Source organism: Haematobia irritans, chromosome 2 (genome assembly GCF_050003625.1).
Source record: "Haematobia irritans isolate KBUSLIRL chromosome 2, ASM5000362v1, whole genome shotgun sequence".
Classification (NCBI taxonomy): domain Eukaryota; kingdom Metazoa; phylum Arthropoda; class Insecta; order Diptera; family Muscidae; genus Haematobia; species Haematobia irritans.
Window position 1 is genome coordinate 102,822,696 of NC_134398.1, and position 21,741 is coordinate 102,844,436.

Below are 21,741 nucleotides of genomic sequence, written 5' to 3' on the forward strand. Positions count from 1 at the left end.
ACGGTTCAATTACACCTAATGACAGCATTCTGTCTATTTCTTTATACATTAGTTCTTCCACCGTTGGAGAAACCGGATAAAATCTTTGTTTTACTGGCTTAGCATTGCCAACATCGATTTCATGTTTTGTTCGATTTCTTGTTTTTCAAAGTTGGGAAAAAAAGCTTTAACAGCTTCGAGATGGTGGGTTTGCTCAGGAGATAGCATATATTGTGTTGATTTTAACAACTTAGTGTAATTTATATCGGACGAAACGGACTTAACAGCGGACGACAAATCAGATTCAAAGCGGACAAATTAGACGATTATTCGAACATTTTCTTAGAGTCGGACGGACAAGACAAAATTAAGGTATCAAAAATTTGAGGAGCTAAATTGAACTCCCTCCAAAAATCCAAGCCTAATATCAATCTTTGATTTAAAGATGGTACGATCAATATCCTAAATCGCTTAACTTGGTTTCTGAAAGACACGTCTACATCCAAATAGCCTAAAACTTTTTGATGTTTACCATCGGCCGTTTTTACAGTGGATTTTAATTCCTTGAACTGATCAAACTGCGAAAATTCAGACAAAGCTAAATCAAAGCCAATGCATGTGACATACGCCCCCGTATTGAGCAATCCCTGTTCGACAAAATTCAAAAAAGAAACGTTGGCATAAAGTCTCTGGTCCTGTGGATCATTGACAATGCATGAAATACAATATTTGGACGTAAATCGCCTATTCTTATAATATAAGCGCAACCGAAGAGTAGATCTCTTTGGCTTATTTCCAGCTATAATTCGAGAGGACATCTGAAAAATGTGTTCTCTTTTCCTGATATAGTCCTTCCATCTTTGATGATAAGGCCTAATCGGAAAAAGAGATGCTTCTTGTGAGGCAATTGAAAAGGGCTCAGTTCGATTAAATATTTTGATGGGTATGGTAGAATTTGCTGGTGATATCTTCGAATGAATTCACCTTAGTGTCAGCAGATATATTCTCTCCACTGACTTCACTTACTGGTTTTTTGAAATATTAGATTGATTCGTATTTTTAGTGTTTGCGATCTGTTTGGTAGCACACATGAGGCAATTTGGCTTATATATGTTATTGGCCCCACAGCCATAACAGAATATAGACCTTTCCTTAAGACAATTTTCACAAAAGTGACCTGTCTCTTGACAGTTCCAACAACTGGGTGGATTTGAGCCATTAGTCAAGGCATCTACCGATAAACTATTTTCGCTCTCAATATTCAACATAGATTCTGTGGAAAATTCCACTTCAGATACATGCCTTCTGAGCTGAGTAAAAACTTAAGGTTTTGCAGCCAACTGACGGCGACAATTTTCGTCGTTAAGTAGATCTCCCTCATTTGGATTAAATTCCTAAGAATATATTGGCACATACAAAAGTTCATGCCTTATATCCGCTCGCAAATTCCGTTTTATTATTTCAATCAACTCAGTCTCTGGAATCTGAGTGTTTAATCTGTCCAATATTGTACAGATTGAGTCATAAAAACTCTCAAAATTCTTCCCATGCTTTTGCTTCCGGTTGCGAAGCTCTTCTCGAATGTCGGCATCGGACCGAAAATCTTTATATTGATACCGCCGAAACATCCTTTCTGTACCGGCAAAACCAATCACGGGCTTTACCGGTGAGAAGAATATTTAAATTTTTACAAATTATGGAGTAATCTCCATTGAAATTATCAGCTGTAAGAGAGCAGACCCTATACAAAAACTCTTCAACGTGAAGTCCTTGAGTAGAGCCATCAAATTGGACATTCCAATTTCGAATTATAGAAGCAATTTTATCAGATCCTAAAGTGTTGTTACTATGAGAAGAAACATTCGCAGAATTATCCCGAATCTCATTACGATTAACCCCATTTCGATTCTCACGATAAGGATTGGAATTATTATCATTAGAACGATTCGTATTCTGCGGATTCCTGTTCAAATCAAGGGTTTGTAAAAGTCGGCTTACGCTAGATTCTATCATGCGACGAATAACATAATCTATATCGTTACCAATATGATTTGCAGTGGGCCTTTGTGGTGTCTGATGACCCATAAAATCATTTAGTGTATGGTTTTGAGAGTTATTTGCCCCATGAGCAATATTTGCATCAGACGGATGATTTCCACTATCAAATACATCTTGTATTGGGTCTTGACCAAAATTATGTGCCACATTACGTGTCGTACTTCGGGTATTATATGATTTAGAAAAGGCTCCACGTCCTTTTCCACGAATGGATTTCTATTTTTGAGTCGATAGAGGGATATTTTGCCGATCTTGTAACTCATCTTGAAATGGGTCCAGTTGTGGACGATTGGATCTTAAATCCGACAACTGACAAGGTTTTTTGCATGTTGGACATTCCGATGCAGTCGAGAGAAATTTCTCAATGAAACTCGGTGAAAGCCGTGACCACACTGTGAAAGATACTGACATTACTGAGTCTCAGCCAAAATTTCATTGCAAACATTACATGTGTTTGCGCCTCCTGAGGCAGTGGGACGAGGTGTTCTTGGAAGTGACATACTTCAAAATTCAAGAAAATTTTAAGAAAATAGAAATCAATTGAATCAATAAAAAATTTGATATTAAACAATATATTTTCCTTGAGTGTTTTCGTATTGAGTGGATGTGGGCTAGTAAAATGTGAATAGAAAAAATATGTTATCGTTCGTATAACCAAATCGAATTTAACATATAATTCGATCCTTCTTTTCCTTGATATTTATAGGACATTAAAATGCAACGCAGCTATAATAATGTAATCCAAATAAACTCAGATTTCAATAATAAACATTTCTACCGAAAACAGACTATTTTCTTAGATTCACTTTAAATGGTGCAGCGCAAATCAAACCCTATTTCAAACAGAGGAAAGTCATTCAAGATACTTTATGGTAAATATACTCGATTTTTCAATACTCAAGTACTGGAAAATTCAAAAAAAGGTCTTGATTGTATTCAACTATTGGAAATTGACTTTAATTTCACAACTGTTGGATATGGAAAAAATACAAATTAAATGGATGAAAATTGGGCCGTAAAAGTATCAGGCCCCACGTTGGGCGCCATTTCTGTAATTTACAATACCAGGATATTTATGTCCTTGTGGTTTGAGAGAAGTATATTGAACCCGGACGGACTGGTCTTATGAAAATAATAATATTTCTGTCTCAACACCACTGGCGAGATGTCAGGCCAAAGCGGATTTAGATGAAGTGGACTATGGGAGCCATTGAATCTAGTTGCAGTCGGAGTAAATTGGGGGGTTCGTGTCCCTTCACTAAAATCGCAAAACATTATACAGAACTTTTATTATACTCTCCCTATACTAAACTTGATTTTAAAATTGGAAAAAATTAAGAAAATCCCCATCACACTAATAACAAATGTCTGCCAAACACATATCTAAACGAAAAAAATCTTGATTGCAGATGTTAAGCGATCAGTGCTTCTTAACCACCCATACCTATGTCCATGACGCACCTATATTCAAGGAACCCTTGAAAAATCTGGCCTAACCGCACATTACCACATCACGAAAACACAATATTTCAATTTAGCCATCCATAATTAAATTGTATAATTCAAATTTTATTCACGACATTATATGATTAACATATATAGAAATTCTAATGTTTAAATTTGATTAAATTTTTGATGTAAAAATATGTCTCCTTATTTCATTTTTTTTTGTTATCTTCTTAAACTATAAACAAATTATTTGAAGTTACAAAATCATACAAAATAAGGAAAATATACTAATATATGTACACTTTTGAATATAATGATTTTAACATTTAAGGTTGTGTATTTCAAGATTTTTAAGTTGAATGATTTTCTCTTTATGGAAAGGTAACCCTATTATATTACTATTAATTCATAAAAAGATTATGAATGAAGCAAGCAAAGCAAATCTAAACAAACGTAAATTTTGATTTTTTTTCTCATTACATCCATTCATAATATGGACAAAATCCAACAACAAAATATATGTTACTACGCAATTGTTTGACTTACCATCTGATCATGCGAATTTCTCGAAGGCCTTCATGAAGTTCGATGTCTTTGCTGTTTCAGAAGTTTGTAAAATGATGAGTGTAGGTGGAGAGGAGTAAATACTAATGATCATTAGATAATTATGAATGAGCGACTGGTAATTATTCTACAATACACATGTGTTTGGATGTTGTTGCTGCTTTGTTTGCTTTTACAACTAATACATTAGGGTGGCTATTAATAAAGGGTGATTTGTTAAGAGCTTGATAACTTTTTTTTAAAAAAAAACGCATAAAATTTGCAAAATCTCATCGGTTCTTTATTTGAAACGTTAGATTGGTCCATGACATTTACTTTTTGAAGATAATTTCATTTAAATGTTGACCGCGGCTGCGTCTTAGGTGGTCCATTCGGAAAGTCCAATTTTGGGCAACTTTTTCGAGCATTTCGGCCGGAATAGCCCGAATTTCTTCGGAAATGTTGTCTTCCAAAGCTGGAATAGTTGCTGGCTTATTTCTGTAGACTTTAGACTTGACGTAGCCCCACAAAAAATAGTCTAAAGGCGTCAAATCGCATGATCTTGGTGGCCAACTTACCGGTCCATTTCTTGAGATGAATTGTTCTCCGAAGTTTTCCCTCAAAATGGCCATAGAATCGCGAGCTGTGTGGCATGTAGCGCCATCTTGTTGAAACCACATGTCAACCAAGTTCAGTTCTTCCATTTTTGGCAACAAAAAGTTTGTTAGCATCGAACGATAGCGATCGCCATTCACCGTAACGTTGCGTCCAACAGCATCTTTGAAAAAATACGGTCCAATGATTCCACCAGCGTACAAACCACACCAAACAGTGCATTTTTCGGGATGCATGGGCAGTTCTTGAACGGCTTCTGGTTGCTCTTCACTCCAAATGCGGCAATTTTGCTTATTTACGTAGCCATTCAACCAGAAATGAGCCTCATCGCTGAACAAAATTTGTCGATAAACACATTTCGAACCGAACACTGATTTTGGTAATAAAATTCAATGATTTGCAAGCGTTGCTCGTTAGTAAGTCTATTCATGATGAAATGTCAAAGCATACTGAGCATCTTTCTCTTTGACACCATGTCTGAAATCCCACGTGATCTGTCAAATACTAATGCATGAAAATCTTAACCTCAAAAGAATCACCCTTTATTAGAATCATTTCAAATGGATTTATGAAATGAAAGCGAAATTAAATTTGAAATAAGAAGAACGTTTTAAATATAAATTCTCTCAAAATGAGTAAACATTTGGATTGAAATTAAGCTAACAATTGAGAAAAATGTTCTCTTAAGTTATTTAAAAATTTTTTGGGGGTTTCTCTCGAAATATGGAAAAATGCCAAAATTTAAGAATTTATGTGGAATTTAATATTTTAAATTTAGCATTATTGAAATTAGAATTTAGCTTTAATTAGATTTGAATTTGATTAGGTATAATTGTATATACACCCAGAAAAAAGTGACCCCCTCTTTAAGTTAAAATGAACTCATTGTGAAGAAAGTTGAACTTCGTATAGCGCCAAAGACATTTTTATTTGTTTGAATGATGTGATTTTCGTAGAAATTAGGTAGAATGCATTCCGTATAATAGTTAACATTTTCCTATATTTATGTACCACTATACTACAGAATGAAAAAATTCAACTGAATTGAATTCATATATGGAATGATTTTATTGAACTTCTTTTCATTCATTTGGACAAATCTTACATATTTGTGGTAAACCTTTTACTTCAAAGTTAGATCTGCTTACCTTCGTTTTTAAATACAATTTTATGTATTTATATAAGCAATTTTTTCTTCAATAAAAGACATGTTTTATTAATATATTAAATATATTTATTTAGAATCAACAGCATCGACTGGCCTTGAAATATTAATTATTATTATTTTTTCTTCTTGTAGTACCTTTCACTTTGAATAATTTGCTGCCTAGCAATTTTGTCCACCTTCTACAATTTCAATACCTACAAATATAAACAAAAAAAAACCAAAACCAATTTTTTCACAAAAGGTTAGCGTCACTGAATATTACCTGTTAATTGAAGATTCCAAAATGAAGTTGAATGAAGGGGTTGTTATTCTGTTGGTGTTTTCTTTTTTATAAACCAATTTTCAAAAAACGAACATATTTCTCACTAATTTAAAATAACAAATATTTTCTATATTTTATTTGTTTTTTATAATATTATTTTACTATATTATTTTTTAACAATCTCTCCGTATACCATAACAACGCGATTCCAACTAAAAAAACAACCCACGCGCAAACATATCGATTACATCAAAGACAGGTATCGATTACAGGTAGATAAACGAAATGTAGGAAATTTTCCTATATTCTAACAAGTGTGTTTCCTTAAGTTTTGAAAGGATTGAATACTTCTTAGTACGAATGAACTAAAATATTTTTCTATGCCAAGTGTTATTCGTATGTATGATAAGCTTTCTATAATAAAGGAAGTCAGAATTATCATTTTATAAGAAATCTTACTAAATTTGAGGAAACTTGGTTTTAGTTCGGTTTTTGTTTATTTTTACGAATGCTTTGTTATCAGTGAATAAAATTTTCTTGTTCAGTAGTAAATTCTTATACCCAGCGAAGAAAACAGTATTAGTAAAATTCCATGCCCTATTCTAGTTTATGAACTATTCCTAACTGCTTTCAGTTTAGGATTTTTTTACTGAAACAAGTAAATTTTATTATTTCACACAAAATATTAACTGAGTGGAAATAAAATGGCTAAACTAAATTGATGAACATTTTTTCCTTTAGTTTCGAAGACACTTTTTTCTGGGTGTAGAATTTGTAAATGTAATTGGGACTTAACTTCATAATTAAACTTTCAGTAATTTTTGCATTTTCTTAGCTTACTCTCATAATGGGAGAGAATTCATTAGGTGAATATTTTAGAAATTTATACTAAATTTAACTTTGAAAATTTAGCTTATTAAAATAAAGCTTTAGCATTTAATCATTAAGTAAGTTTGATAGTTTCACGAAAAATGTTGGAAAAACATCTTCCAAAGGGAATGTAAATTAAATTTGATGTATAATTTGATCATTTTTGTTAAATGAAATTTTTCGAGCAGCACATTTAGAATTAAAATGGTATAGAGAGTAAAAACCTATTGGTTACTGCCTGCACCCAGAAAAAAGTGACCCCTTCTTTAAGTTAAAATGAACTCATTGTGAAGAAAGTTGAACTTCGTATAGCGCCAAAGACATTTTTATTTGTTTGAACGATGTGATTTTCGTAGAAATTAGGAATAATGCATTCCATATATTAGTTAACATTTTCCTATATTTATATACCACTATACTACAGAATGAAAAAATTTAACTAATTTGAATTCATATATGGAATGATTTTATTGAAATTTTTTCATTCATTTCGACAAATCTTACACATTTGTGGTAAAACTTTTACTTCATAATTAGAACTGCTTATCTTCGTTTTTAAATACAATTTTATTTATTTCTATAAGCAATTTTATCTTCAATAAAAGACATGTTTTATTAATATATTGAATATATTTATTAAGAATCAACAGCATCGAATCTCTTTGAAATATTAGTTTATTAATCCACTATTTCCAATTTCCGTGTGATATTGTCAACTGTAAAACGCACTTTTTCTTCTTCTTGTACTTTTCACTTTTAATAAGTTGCTGCCTAACGATTTTGTCCTCCTTTTACAATTTCAATACCTACAAATATAAAAAATCATAAAACATTTTTGTTGCAAAAGGTTAGCGTCACTGAATATTACCTGATAATTGAAGATTCCAAAATGAAGACAAATGAAAGGGTTGTTATTCTGCTGGTGTTTTCTTTCTTTATACACTATCACAAACATTGATAGATTTATTTAAAAAAACGAAAATTTTTCTCACTAATTTAAAATAACAAATATTTTATATATTTTATTTGTTATTTATTATATTATTTTACCATATTATTTTTTAACAATCTCTCCGTATACCAAAACAACGCGATTCCAACTAAAAAAACAACCGACGCGCAAATATATCGATTACACCCACGCGCAAACACATCGATTACGATGACAGGTATCGATTACAGGTAGACAATAGAAATTTAGGAAAATTTCCTATATTCTAACAAGTGTGTTTCCTTAAGTTTTGAAAGGATTGCATACTTCTTAGTACGAATGAACTAAAATATTTTTCTATGCCAAGTGTTGTTCGTATGTATGAAAAACTTTCTATTATAAAGGAAGTCGCAATTATCATTTTATAAGAAATTTTACTAATTTTGAGGAAACTTGGTTTTAGTTCGGTTTTTGTTTATTTTTACGAATGCTTTGTTATCGGTGAATAAAATTTTCTTTTTCAGTAGTAAATTCTTATACCCAGCGAAGTATGAGTAAAATTCCATGCCTTATTCTAGTTAATGAACTATTCCTAACTGTTTACAGTTTAGGATTTTTTTACTGAAACGAGTAAATTTTATTATTTTTCACAAAAATGTACCTTAATGGAAATAAAATGGATAAACTATATTGATGAAAATTTTTTCCTTTAGTTTCGAAGGCACTTTTTTCTGGGTGTAGGTGAATATTTTAGAAATTTATACGAAATTTAACTTTGAAAATTTAGCATAATATAGGTTTATTAAAATATAGCTTTAGCATTTAATCATTAAGTAAGTTTGATAGTTTCACGAAAAATTTTGGAAAAACATCTTCCAAAGGGGAATGTAAATTAAATTTGATGTATAATTTGATCATTTTTGTTAAATGAAATTTTTCGAGCAGCACATGTAGAATTAAAATGGTATTGAGAGTAAAAACCTCAATAACTCAAAACCTCATGTGGTTGTTGAATCTCTCGTTGGGTTTTCTGCGTTCTGCCTCAGAAATGGACAAAAAAGTGGATTCCACTCTCCTCGCTCCGAGTTCTTTGTTGCTGAGAAGATGGACAACTGGAGCCTCTTTTCGATACGGGAAACTTGGAGAAGTGGAGTAATCCAAATGGGCTGTTTTTTAATTCGCAATGCTTCCAAACAAAATTACTCGATATTCTTTTGTGCGGCAGTTGCAAGCAATGACGATTTAATTTATTTGTCAGGCAGTTGTGGGCAATCACGTTGCAATTTATTTGTAAAAATCGCTGTTGGACTTCTATAAATTACACTCTCACAATTTTTATTCGGCAATTTTATCACTGTAATGTTAATTAATTTTTTATTAAAATCACTATCACGTGCAGAAAAATATTTTTCGAGTTTACCTTTTCCAGTGATATAGTCGAATTTTAGAGATATTTTTTGAATATTTATGTAGCGATTTCTTCGAAATTTTAAAGTTTATTTCTTTAACAAATTTCTTTAAGAAATTTTGATCCGTTCGCGATGAGATGCAAAAAATAAAAGAAGAAAGTAAAATCTCGCTGTTGGTCTTGTCAATTCATGTCAAGCCAGCTTCGAAGTAAAAGAGAGTCTTATATTTTGTCAAGCATATGACCACAACTGTTGACATTTAAAACCGAGCAACTTTGTAGGGTTGCCACCGAAAAAACTGCTTAAAGGACAAATTATTTTATGAAATTCAAAGTATTGACAAGAAATTATTATTTACAACTTTTCCATTAGGTGTATAGAAAATATTTAGAAAAAATAATAATATTTTATATAATTTTTTTAACATTACTTTGGACATAATTAATAAATTCAGAAATTTTTTGCCACTGAAATATGTGAGAATTTTAACGATTTTTCTTAGGGGTTTGTCTTGGTATTAAAAATGCATATTACAGCTCAGGGAGTAGAATTAAGATTGTAGCTATGCATACAAAATTTGGTTTGGACAAAAATAGCCAAAATAACAACCTTTTCCTTATAAAATCACCACTGCTAAGTCGAAAACTTGTACAAATGACTCCAATTTTCCTATAATTCTAATACAGATCTGTCGATAAACCATAAACACTCTTTTGTGAAGTTGCCTCAAAATTGGTTTAGATTTAAATATATGGGAACTTACACACTTATACATAGCGCATAATACATTTACAAAGTGGTGCAGGGTATACTATAGTCGGCCCCGCCCGACTTTAGACTTTTCTTACTTGTTTTCTTTTAGAATTCGTAGAATTTTTTAGGGAATGCAGTTAAGAAGAAAAATTACGAATCCACTCAAAAAAGGTTCAAAATACTGACCCCACTTTGTCAACATTTTGCAAAAAAATAAATTGTGGGGCCTATATCTTGCGAACGGTAAACAAGTTCTACACAGCAAAGAAAAACTCATCGAAATCGGTCCAAAATTACGGAGTTGACAGCTAAAACAAAATTTAATATCCCCGAGGTGACCAACTTTCAACGCCTACAGGTCAGCCCGTGGATCCACTATGGACCCACAAATTTTTAAACTTAGAAGAAAACACTTCAGCTTTCACACTCAGCAAAAATGTTGATATCTTGATCCGTTCAAAAATTGCAGAATAATTTCCCAAAAAAGCGATTTGGAACCACTGTGGGACGGACGGACACCAAGCGCTAGATCGACTCAGGAGGTGATTCTGAGTCGATCGGTATATATTTTATAGGGTCTAAAATCAATATTTCTGGTAGGCACATTTTTTGGCAGATCAAAGTTATTATACCCTGACCACTATCTGGTTTAGGGTATAAATAGTAATTGATATTAAAACTATTCTTACATAAGTGAATATCTTAAAAGCAAAAAAAGAATCCTCAAAAAGTAGAACTTTTTTTTTTGTCCGGAAGTGGTGCAAAATTGGCGCAGAAGCGATGAATTTAAGATGAGCATGTCATAGGATGGATGCTCACCATTTCAACAACCATTGCACTGAAATTGCATCACTTCTTAGGGTGTGATCCGAATTCAGTGTTTTGAATGTGAATTAAAAATGTTGTGATATTTTCCCAAATAAGTAATGGGAAATGGTAACATTTGACTTAAAATATTTTCAAAAATTCGCAATTTTTCTAGAATGGAATTAGCATTTTTTCGACATAGTTTAAATAATTTGTATCATTTTATTAATTCATAATTTTTTATCCTATTTGAAACAAAAACTACCCATTAAAAATATAAAAAACGAGTTATAAAAATTTAATTAAAACACTTCCTGTGTAGCTTCTTTGTGAGGACATTTTTGGAAGTACCTTTATAACAACTCCCAATTTTTTTTTTTGCTGGGAAAAAGTGTGGAACTACTTTTAGTTGCTTTATTATAAATTAATTGTATAGTTATGTTGAAGTCTGATTTTTTTTTTAATTTTTCTAAAATAAAACATTAACTGAACCTATAACTTCAATCCATTAAGTTTTAGCTAGGGGGTCTATAGCCCCCTATGAAAGTTGTCTAGCTACGCTAATGGTTGCCACTCTACAGGAACACCAAATGAATGACGAGACGACTTAAGGTCTGGTTATGCATCCAAAAACGGGTCGTAAGCGTAGCGTGGGGTGTCAGCTGTTTGTTTTTGCTATACGACAAACCATACAAACGATTACCTAAAGTTTGCACAACGTAAAAGTGTCGTAAGATTCAGAAAAAAAAGCAAAAATTTACGTGTCGTTGTCGTATCAGCTGATCAAAAAACAAGCGTCATCGACTGAAAGAAGAAAAATGCGATTAGCGTGAAAATATATTTAATTAAAAATGTAGTATTGCGTTGTTTACGGTTAAAATGGACGATGAGAAATTAATATTTTTCGTGAAATTCATTTTAAATGTAAAAAAAATCTGCCAGCTTGTTGGCACGTTTTCTTTATGTTGGCTAATCGCCAAAAAAAATCATACGTTGCCGTTATGTTACGGCTACGCTACATTTTTAGATGCATAACCAGGCCTTTAAAAGCGACGGCGAGAGCGAGGGCGACTTTAGGAATAAGAATGATTGTTTCGCAGTGGTTTCGTTTTCTCCTTCATTTAGTACACTCGCATCGACTCTATGTCCCATTAGTTTTTGCATTATGTCTCTCTTTCTCTTTGTGGAGACAAATTCAACAATAATTTTGTTGTTTTCCTTTAATAGTCGAGCACTGTTTATGTCGGATTCTTTTATTTCTATGCCAAGTGATGCAGATATTTTGTGCACAACAACAATTGCCTCAATATCCATGTCGTTAACATTATTTATTTCTATATTGTTACTCAGACCTTTTGGTTCCAATTGCTGTACGCGTTTCTCAGGCTCTCACACTGAAAAAACAGATTCGTTGATTTCATTGAATTTCGGACTTGATTTCAGTGAATTTTTACTATGATTTTTGGTCATAGAGTGAAATTATATGATATAACTAATTATAATTCGTTGTTTATGAGAAAGAAACTTTCGTTGATCCTGCAAATGTTTTCTTTGTTTCAGAGAAAAAATATGATAAAACGAATACAATAAACAACTATAAAATTAGTCGATTTATATAATTTTTTTAGGGGATTCTTTGGTTTGTAGAATTTTTTCTTTGATTTTAACTATTTAAAATTGGTTGAAATGCCTAATTCATTAGTTAATTTAAAGAAAAGATTTGGTATATCATATAATTAATTAAATTGTAATTGGATATATTATATAATTGTTTCTCTGGTTTTACCACATTTTAATTCGTTAAATTGAAGAAAAAATTCTTAAAATTATAAAATTTATTCTATGAACGACGATTGGAAAATTCCTTGATTAAAATAATTTATTCTCTGATTATACAAAAGTTATATTCTTGAAATCATAGAAAATATTGTTCACTTTAACCAATTGATTCAGTGTTTAATCGAACCTGCCACTGAAAAAAGCCAGTAAAATAAATTGAAAAAAAAAATATTTTTTTATATATCGTTTTTAAATTTATTTATTATAATCTATAAGTAATTTCAAGTAGTTGTATCTTATCATTTGCTTATAAGTAAGTATTTTAATTTATTTTAGATAATATACATAGTCATATTTTTTATTATTATACATATGTGTTTAGGTATAGTAAGAATATAAAATGATATACTTAAAAAAATTTATACATACAGTCGGTCCCAAAAGTGAGTTAACACTTACTATTCATACACTTGCTGGCAAGGACATCGAAATTTCAAATTTAGGACATAGAAAATTTGAATAATTCATAGAAATAATCCTGCAGGTTAACATAAAAATTTTCCAGTTTTGTAAGTTCTCCAACAACGATTAGTAAGGGTTGGTTTGTCAATCCTTTTTCCTTCTTCCTTTTTCCTTGCTTCACAATATTTCCAATGTAATTTTTGGTCTAAGAGAATATTAATATTTAGAATCTTTTTATGAAATGCAAAAATAATTAAATTACCTGAACTTGAATTGCCATGAATTCCTGACCTTCTAATATTGAAGGCTTCCAGAAATTGTTTCCGTCTTTTTTAGTGTGTATACCAGTTGGAATAAGAATAGAATTTAACAATATGCACAAAATATAATCTTCAGAGTCCTAGAAATAAAAGTAAATATTATTAGATATATATCTATACATGATTTTAGTATGTATTATTGATTCATTTAATTTCTTACCAATATTTGTTCGAGTAACCGCAAGATTAAAATAATATTTTGAAGTACTGTCCTTAATATTTTTTGGTAAATATTATTGATTTTAGTTTTGAAATGTTAAAGAAATGTCAGTTGGCTGAATTTAAAATAATTTTGGAGGGAAGATGTTGGTGACGACTCCAAATTTTCAGTAAAACTTGATGAAGATATCTAAGTAGGTACACTGGAACCCATAGATAGTGTATCAGCTACATCAAACAAGGGAAATCCCTAAATACATAACATATTATTAATATAAAGCACGCTTATACAAACCAAGATTAAACATTTTCTTACGTTTTCTTTTCGCCAATTTAAAAGACGACTCCGAAATTTAATACGAAACCCGTACTTTGCAATTGGTATTAAATTTTGAATATCAAGTTCAGTCATTTCTTTGAAACATTCTACATCGATGCCTTTTTCTACAAAGTCCGATAAAAGTTCTTTACATCCCCAGTTAATTAAAAGTTGTTGTTGTTCAGGAACCACTACAACATTGGTTTCAATCGACTCGACCTGGTTGCCTGGTAAGGTTATAATTTCGATGTTGTCATTATCCTGCGTAAATATATCTTACGAACTCATTTTTTCGCTTTAAACGACTTTTTTTTAAATTTATATTTTAGAGAAATCACTAATTTAAATGATATATTAATTTTGTAATAACGAAGAAAAAATTCTTTAATTTTTCTAATGGCACCTAAGGAGTTATTCACTTTAACTAATTTTTTCTTTGATTTTTAGAATTTTAGCCTATATCACAATTCTAAAAATCAAAGAATGAGTTTGTTGATTTGAGTAATTCTTTATATGCAATGAGGAAGATCAACGAATTGTTTCTTTGCTATACGGAAATTTTTATTAAAAGAACACTGATATATGTGGAGCCGCACCAATTTTTAAAGAATCCATTTTCTTGGTTAAAATAAAAAATCAAATATGCTTATTAGATTTTTTTAGTAGATTTCAACACAAATATTACAAAAATTTAAAAAAATCAATTTGTCAAAAAATGCAAAAAAGTACGTTTTGTTCTGCGGCTCCTCATATAATGTGGCAATTGTATAATTCATAAAAAAAATGATTCTCCAATATTTTTGGATCGCACAATATCACTGTTTTTCACAATTGTAGTATGTATTGATAACTTTTTATACCGAATTTACTAAGCAAATCAAAACACATTTTTTATTCAAAAACCTTTAAACAAAATTAACTTGACCGAACTCGATAAATGCTTCACTTCAACTGATCATTTACATACACGAATATGAACGTCAACGCCAATTCAGTTCCACTACCAAAAGCTTAATAACGGGATAATTATATCACAATTGTAAAAATCAAAGAATGAATTTGTTGATTTGAGTAATTCTTTATATGCAATGAGGAAGATCAATAAATTGTTTCTTTGCTATACAGTTTTTTTTCCACTAACAAACAGGACAATAATATCACATTTGTAAAAATCAAAGAATGAATTTGTTGATTTGAGTAATTCTTTATTGCAAGTACATGCATTACATTTTGTGCGAGTGTGAAAAAAAGAGTTTTTTTGAATTTGTGTGTTCGCTTGTGTGTTTCTAATTGTGTGTGACTCACGCTCCAAAACGACGAGAGCGTGGTTACATATTTATTCCCTTTTATTTAATGTTCTCTATGTGCCCAATATGTATCTATATATTTATATAAAATCGAATGTGAATTAACTTTTTTTGTTTAATTTTTATTTAAAAAAAAGAATCAATCTTTTTTTTATTTGGAGCGAACTCCGTCTTTATTTATTAAACTCAAAAGTAGAACTGATTTCAATAATTGCTACAATTTCATAAGTGCTTAAAACTATGCACTTGCCAACAATCACCTGATGTAATTCCAGGAATCCAATGCAGCTAACTTATGTTGTGTTTCGCCATGATCACCTCATCTTATTCCGGGAAATCGTTGCAGCTAACTATTGCTGTTTTATGGGAACGGAAGTTACACGCGCTTAATTCAGCAGACATATTCCGTTTCGAATTCCTCTTTGTCCTCTTTTGATTGCTTCGTTTTTGCTAAAGGTTTTCTTATACCAGTTTTGGAATTTTTTCTTTTCAATGCCATAATACCATTGTTTCCAAAAGCCCACTTACTGACAAGGGATTCGAATCGGCTTGGCAAAATTTATGTGCTCGGTATGATAATAAAAGGGTTCTCGTGAATGAGCAATTGAAAACTTTGTTCAGTTTATCCCCTATCAGTAACGAATCGGCCAACTCTCTGAAAAGGCTTCAACGAGATATTAATTCTTGTGTATCCACTTTAAAAGTCTACAAAGTGGATATTGAGAGTTGGAATCCAATATTTGTATTTTTATGTTCCAATTGTTTGCCCGATTCCACTTTGACTTTATGGGAGCAGACATTAAGGGACAAGTCCAGTATTCCGAAGTGGAATGAATTGGATGAGTTTTTAACGAATCGATATAGAACTCTCGAATCTGTTTCCGATATAAAGGGTTCGAAAGAACAGAAACTTTCTGGCATAGGCCAAAAAACGGAAACCATTCCAAGGCGAACTCGGGGAAAGTCAGTTCATTTCAGGCGAACGTTAATCATTCCAAATGTGGGCTATGCCCCAATGAAGCCCATGTAATAGGCAAATGTCCCAAATTTGTCCAAATGTGCTTTAACGAAAATGTTGCTGAAATTAAAGGAAGAAATTTGTGTTTTAACTGTTTTCCAGCTCTCATAACACAAAAAAGTGCAAGAGTAAATTCACATGTTTTAAATGTGGAAAACGTCACAACACTTTGCTACATAAGGAGCAAGAATCTCTAAGCAAAGGGACGCAAATTTCTACCCCGTCGTCCACTAGTCTCCCACAACCTTCTATGTCTAATCGACAATCTACACATTATACACCATGCCCTTCTACATCCAATTATAGTCCACGTATTCCTCCAATGGCGTTGTGCAAACCTTCTTTGTATCTAGTTCTCAAGGTGTACTAGTTCCCAAGGTGTACTATCAGCCATCGTATTATTTACCACATCACGCGGTGATAAAACGGGAGAGAACAACTACCAAAGTTCGTGTAGTTTTTAATGCGTCCTCTCCTTCTTCCACTGGAGTTAGCTTGAATGATGTACTCTATACCGGACCAGTACTTCAGAATGATCTAACAATATTAATTCTGTAATGGCGATTTTATCAATACGTCTTAAATGGAGACATACAAAAGATGTATAGGCAAATCCTTGTTAACCCTTGCCTAACCTAACCTACTATTATCCAATTGGCACATGATGTTCAGGAGACTTATCAATGCGCTAAATTCCGCAGATTTTAAGATGAGGAAATGGATTTCACTTTCTGCTGTTTTAGCAGACTTTTCTGCTGTCCCTACTAACAAATTTCTTTGGGTGTAGCTCCCAACAAATTTGAAGTAGTTGAAATGGTAACACAAATGTTTGTCTACATAGTGGTGAAGGCTCCGCCCGACTTTAGACTTTACTTACTTGTTTTTACTGATTTAGTTTTCACTTTAGCGGCTAAACTCGAACTTAGCACTCACCTTTAGAGTTTAATGCATTGGATTTCCAGAGTAGAAATAAACATATGAATTTTGTGACACCCACAACGACAAAACCACAAGTAAGAAAGAAAAATTTTAAATAAAATGAGTGTCTTCATCAACCTCAACCGAAGCAGAAGGATTTTTTATACAAATGGAAAAACAAACAAAAAGAACCAAAAGTAGTTTTTGTTAATATGTAATATACTTACAAGCTCCTAAATGCGATCAGCAAACATTTTGTTTGCTGTTATGTCTCAATTTTATAAATATTCAGTTTTTAGGGCAAATACTAAAGATATTCATAAGATATTATTTTAATTGTGTTGCGATAGTCTCTAAGTTTACATTATTTGTTTCAGCGAAACTAAAAAATGCTTTAGTGAGTGTTTAGCGACCTTAAAAGGTAGCAGGCAAAGACTAACAAATCTCTTTGGGTGTATGTAATAGGTATTTTTTAGTTATGTGGTATCACAGTGGACTGAATGGCCTAAGTGAGCCTGAAATAAATCGGGCTGCCACTTTAACCTGACCTAACCTAATATCCAATTCACCTTAATTCACAAATTTTCGAAGTTAACACGTGATGGGATATAAAATGCAATATAAATCAAATGAAATGAGTTATTGTAGAAAATGTTAATGCGTTTATTGAAATGCAAAATTTTCGTAATTAACCAACAAAGTCTTTAAACAGTGGGAATATTCGTATTTTTTGATGATATATGCCACCAGTTTTGCTAAATTATACAAAAACTTATGGTAGGTTTCTATGAAGACTACATTGAAGCTCTTTAAGAGACTGTTGCATGCATTCGGTGCCAGGTTTTTGATAGCATAAATTCAAACAAACTGAAACCATATCCTGAGCTTTTCCAAAAATGCGTCGCCTGTTTTGAAAAAATAAATTTGTATAAATTAATTTACGGCTTACTCCCATTTGTACTTGTGGGCATGTAAATCAGTATGACGTCGCATATAAATTTACCTGGATCTGGACCATATATTATGTGCAGCATTCAAAAGTAGCGAAATTAGTCGTATCGAAGACTGGACCAAATGCCACTCATTGCTTTCGCTGGCCCAAATTCTTTCATTAATAGATAGCATTCTGTAAAAAATATGTAAAATAAAAGCAAATTTATTATTACAGTGGCTAACGTATATAAGAACCTCAGACAATTCCACATGTTTTCTTTTTTTTTTCCTTATAGACAAATATTGCATTTAAGAAAAAAGTTTCTTATAAACATATATTTTTTTATTTTATTTATTTATTTATTCAGTCATCAATACAAAGGAAGCCAATAAAGGCCTATTATACATGTATTGTAGTAAGAAATCTATGTGTAGAATATATGAAATAAAAGCTTAAAAACTAAAGTATTTCAGATTATTTATAATTTGGATGGCTCCCCAGCCACATGAAATTCATACAAGATATGTACAAAAAAAGTAATAGATAAATGATCCCATGACGCCAGCAAATCATAATAATAAGCTACTCAATACTATTAAAATATTGCATAATCCTCTTTCTATAAGATTCGCATGAAAACGAGAATGACCTAAGGTCATTAGGAAGATGATTCCAAACACGAAAAACTAACTAGAAACGAATGCTCATATATGGAAGAGCGAATAATGGGAATATCAATCTGAATATTCCTAGTAGAATTAATGAAGGAGAATTCATGCGCCAAAACTTCTGGTTGCCCATACCTAATAACTTTATAAAAGTGACATACAGAGCCAGGGATCCGGAGCGGTCCATTTTTTTCGATCCGCTCCGCTCCCGCTCCGGAGAAAAAAAAACCGCTCCGCTCCAAGAAAAAAAAAATCGCTCCGCTCCGCTCCTCTTCGAGAAAATTATAGTACAAACATTGTATTATTTGTTCAATTGAGTTTTATTTTATTTAGAAAAATCGGGCGGTACATATATGGGAGCTATAGCTAAATCTAAACCGATTTCGATGATTTTTTGCACATATAGTTAGTGCTATAGAAGATTACATTTCGCCAACTTTGAGTAAGATCGGTTGATAAATAATGGTTTTATGACCTAATTTGGCAAAATCGGGCGATACATATATATGGGACCTATATCTAAATCTGAACCGATTTCAGACTTAAAGGGTGATACAGAATATTATTTTGTGCTAAATTTGACGACGATCGGTTAGTAAAAAAGTGCAACGTGACCCCATTTGTCGAAATCGGGCAATACATATATATGGGAGCTATATCTAAATTTGATCCGATTTCTTCCAAATTCAATAACGTTCGTCCTGTGCCCAAAAAAACTCCCTGGTTTTGCAACAGACGTAGAGAAGAGGTTTTGTTATATTTGTAATGTGTGAGTGTATGTTTATGTTTGCAACAACCTCCATCGACATCAGTCCGTGGTATACCTACGAATATTCTAACTCAGATCTAGTGTTACCTAATTTCGCTTTTTTCCCCTTTATTGTATAATAAATGTATATGCGCACATTTTTCAACCAAAATTTAAACTATCCATAATTTTAATAAAATTTTCGAGAACTAATATCAGAAACAAGAGAATGCTAGGATATAGTACAATAGTAAAGCAATACTAATGTCCTTACACTGAAAAAAAGCATGCCCGGTTCCAAAGATTTTGTCTTTACTTTAACAGTAAGGATACTTTAAAGACGTAATTCTGTTTTAAATTTGGGGGTTATGTACTTGCTTCTAGGAAGCAAATGTTAATTTTTCATTTTTTTAGATTTTTTTCGTCAGTTGTTATCAAAATCCTTTAAAAACGAGTTAACGAGTTATTTTTTTCCATATTAAGACTTGACTTCCAGTAGAAATTATGCTATGTTTCAAGTAAAAAGCGTCTTTAAAATAAAGTGTTGAAAAACATGTCTTATTTTTAACGATTTTTTGCTTTGTAGGCAAGATGCAAAAAGGAAACAAATTTAAAGACAATTTTATTAATTTTAAAGAATTTTCCTTAATTATTAAAGTCACGTTGACCTTACTTCAAAAATTTTATCTTTCATGTTATGATACACATTTTTAAGTAAAATCACTTAATTATAAGAACATTACAACTTCATTCAAAAGTTTATTGCCTTTTGGACAAGAAAAAAAACGTTATTTTAGAGAAATGCGTCTTCCATGTTAAACAAAATTTGCATTCTTATTCTAAGGACATGGAATCTTTGACTTCACGACAATATTTTTTTCAGTGTAGAAAAGTAAAAAAATAAATATAAATAAGATCGTTTAATTGTATTTATTTGACGTTCATTACAAACATCTTTGTAGTAATACGGGATGAAATTGATCGAAAGTACTGTTGTTACTTTTACAACACATACTAGAGATATATTTTGACATTTGCCGTTTTTGAAAACAATTACTAAAAAAACACGTTGTGTTTTCCCCAATGTACGTACGTACAAAAATACATATCGTACATTTTAAACGTTTGCTCACACTACGCTAAGTACTAGCTAAATTTGAAATTACTACACAGTGTAATTTCAAAGTTACACATTTCATTCAAGTAATATTTTATTCGGAGCGGAGCGGTTTTTCATTTGGAAACCGCTCCGCTCCGCTCCGCTCCGGATTTTAGAAATGCCGCTCCCGCTCCGCTCCCGCTCCGGCTAAAAAAGGGCTTGCTCCGCTCCGCTCCGGATCCCTGTACAGAGCGCAAGTTGATGTAATTCCTAAAAGAACATCCTAGCAACTCAGGAATCCTCCTTGCAGCCTCAACATGATCACAAATCCGTAAACCAAACACATAGCGAACAATTCTCTTTACCACTCTTTCCATCCTATCTAAATTGTAGTTCCACGTTCCAGAATAAACTTCTAATCCGTAATTGAATTGTGTGAATAATAACGAATGCGCCAACCGAAGCCTCACATGCTGGGGCGTATAAGAACTCAAGGAATACAGCCTCCTCAAAATAAGACACCCTATTCGCAACATTATTAATATGATGATCAAAGCATAGATTAGAATCTAGAGTAATTCCAAGACATTTAAGAGAATTAACTAAGTTAATCCTTTGACCATCTATCAATATAGAAGGGGGTACATTACCACTATTACGAGGGTGAAAGTAAATCGCTTTCGTCTTGGTGGGATTAATAACAAGGCTTCAATGCGACTAAAAACGTAGCTTAGATGCAAGTTGATGACATCTTCTGAAGTATTACAAGAGAAAAGTAGGAAAATGTCGTCAGCAAAGACAAAAGGTGTGCAAAAGTCATTATTCATATGTGAGATAATGTCATTAATAAACGCCAAAAATAATATAGGACCCAAAACAGACCCTTGGGGGACACCTGACGTAACCGCTCCTATCCTAGATCTGCTTTCCTTAATCGAAACATATTGGGATCTTTCCATCAAATATGAATAAACAAGCTTACATGCAGTACGAGAAAGTTTGAAATTCCAATAAAGTTTCTCAATAAGAATAGTATAGTTTATGGAATCAAAAGCCTTAGTCAGATCTAAAGAAACTAGGATACGATTTACACGGGAGTTAAAACTACGCCTTATCTCATCAGTAATTGAAAGAACAGCAGAGGTTGTACTAAAGTTTCTACGAAA

The 21,741-nt window shown here is 32.0% G+C and overlaps 1 protein-coding gene and 4 long non-coding RNA genes across 5 annotated transcripts in view; all 5 read right to left on the reverse strand.

Moving 5' to 3' along the window:
* Positions 1-21,741, reverse strand: part of LOC142223579 (uncharacterized) — a 379,474-nt gene that overhangs the window by 168,684 nt on the left and 189,049 nt on the right. The gene's annotated exons all lie outside the window — the stretch shown is intronic.
* On the reverse strand, positions 8,644-9,466 carry LOC142223576 (uncharacterized). Its single transcript, XR_012718795.1, has 2 exons — positions 9,296-9,466; positions 8,644-9,229 (listed from the first exon to the last, which is right to left on the reverse strand). It is a non-coding gene; the product is annotated as an uncharacterized LOC142223576 (long non-coding RNA).
* Positions 11,044-12,094, reverse strand: LOC142223577 (uncharacterized). Its single transcript, XR_012718796.1, has 2 exons — positions 11,717-12,094; positions 11,044-11,648 (listed from the first exon to the last, which is right to left on the reverse strand). It is a non-coding gene; the product is annotated as an uncharacterized LOC142223577 (long non-coding RNA).
* Positions 12,910-14,271, reverse strand: LOC142223578 (uncharacterized). Its single transcript, XR_012718797.1, has 4 exons — positions 13,881-14,271; positions 13,566-13,814; positions 13,348-13,485; positions 12,910-13,290 (listed from the first exon to the last, which is right to left on the reverse strand). It is a non-coding gene; the product is annotated as an uncharacterized LOC142223578 (long non-coding RNA).
* Nup154 (nuclear pore complex protein Nup154) overlaps positions 17,766-21,741 on the reverse strand; it is a 186,260-nt gene continuing 182,284 nt past the window's right edge. Inside the window, exons 15-16 of the mRNA XM_075295767.1 lie at positions 18,130-18,252; positions 17,766-18,031 (exon numbers count right to left, since the gene is read on the reverse strand). Of these exons, the coding sequence (XP_075151882.1) occupies positions 17,899-18,031; positions 18,130-18,252 (256 nt within the window). The 3' untranslated portion in view covers positions 17,766-17,898. The remainder of the gene's footprint in view (positions 18,032-18,129; positions 18,253-21,741) is intronic.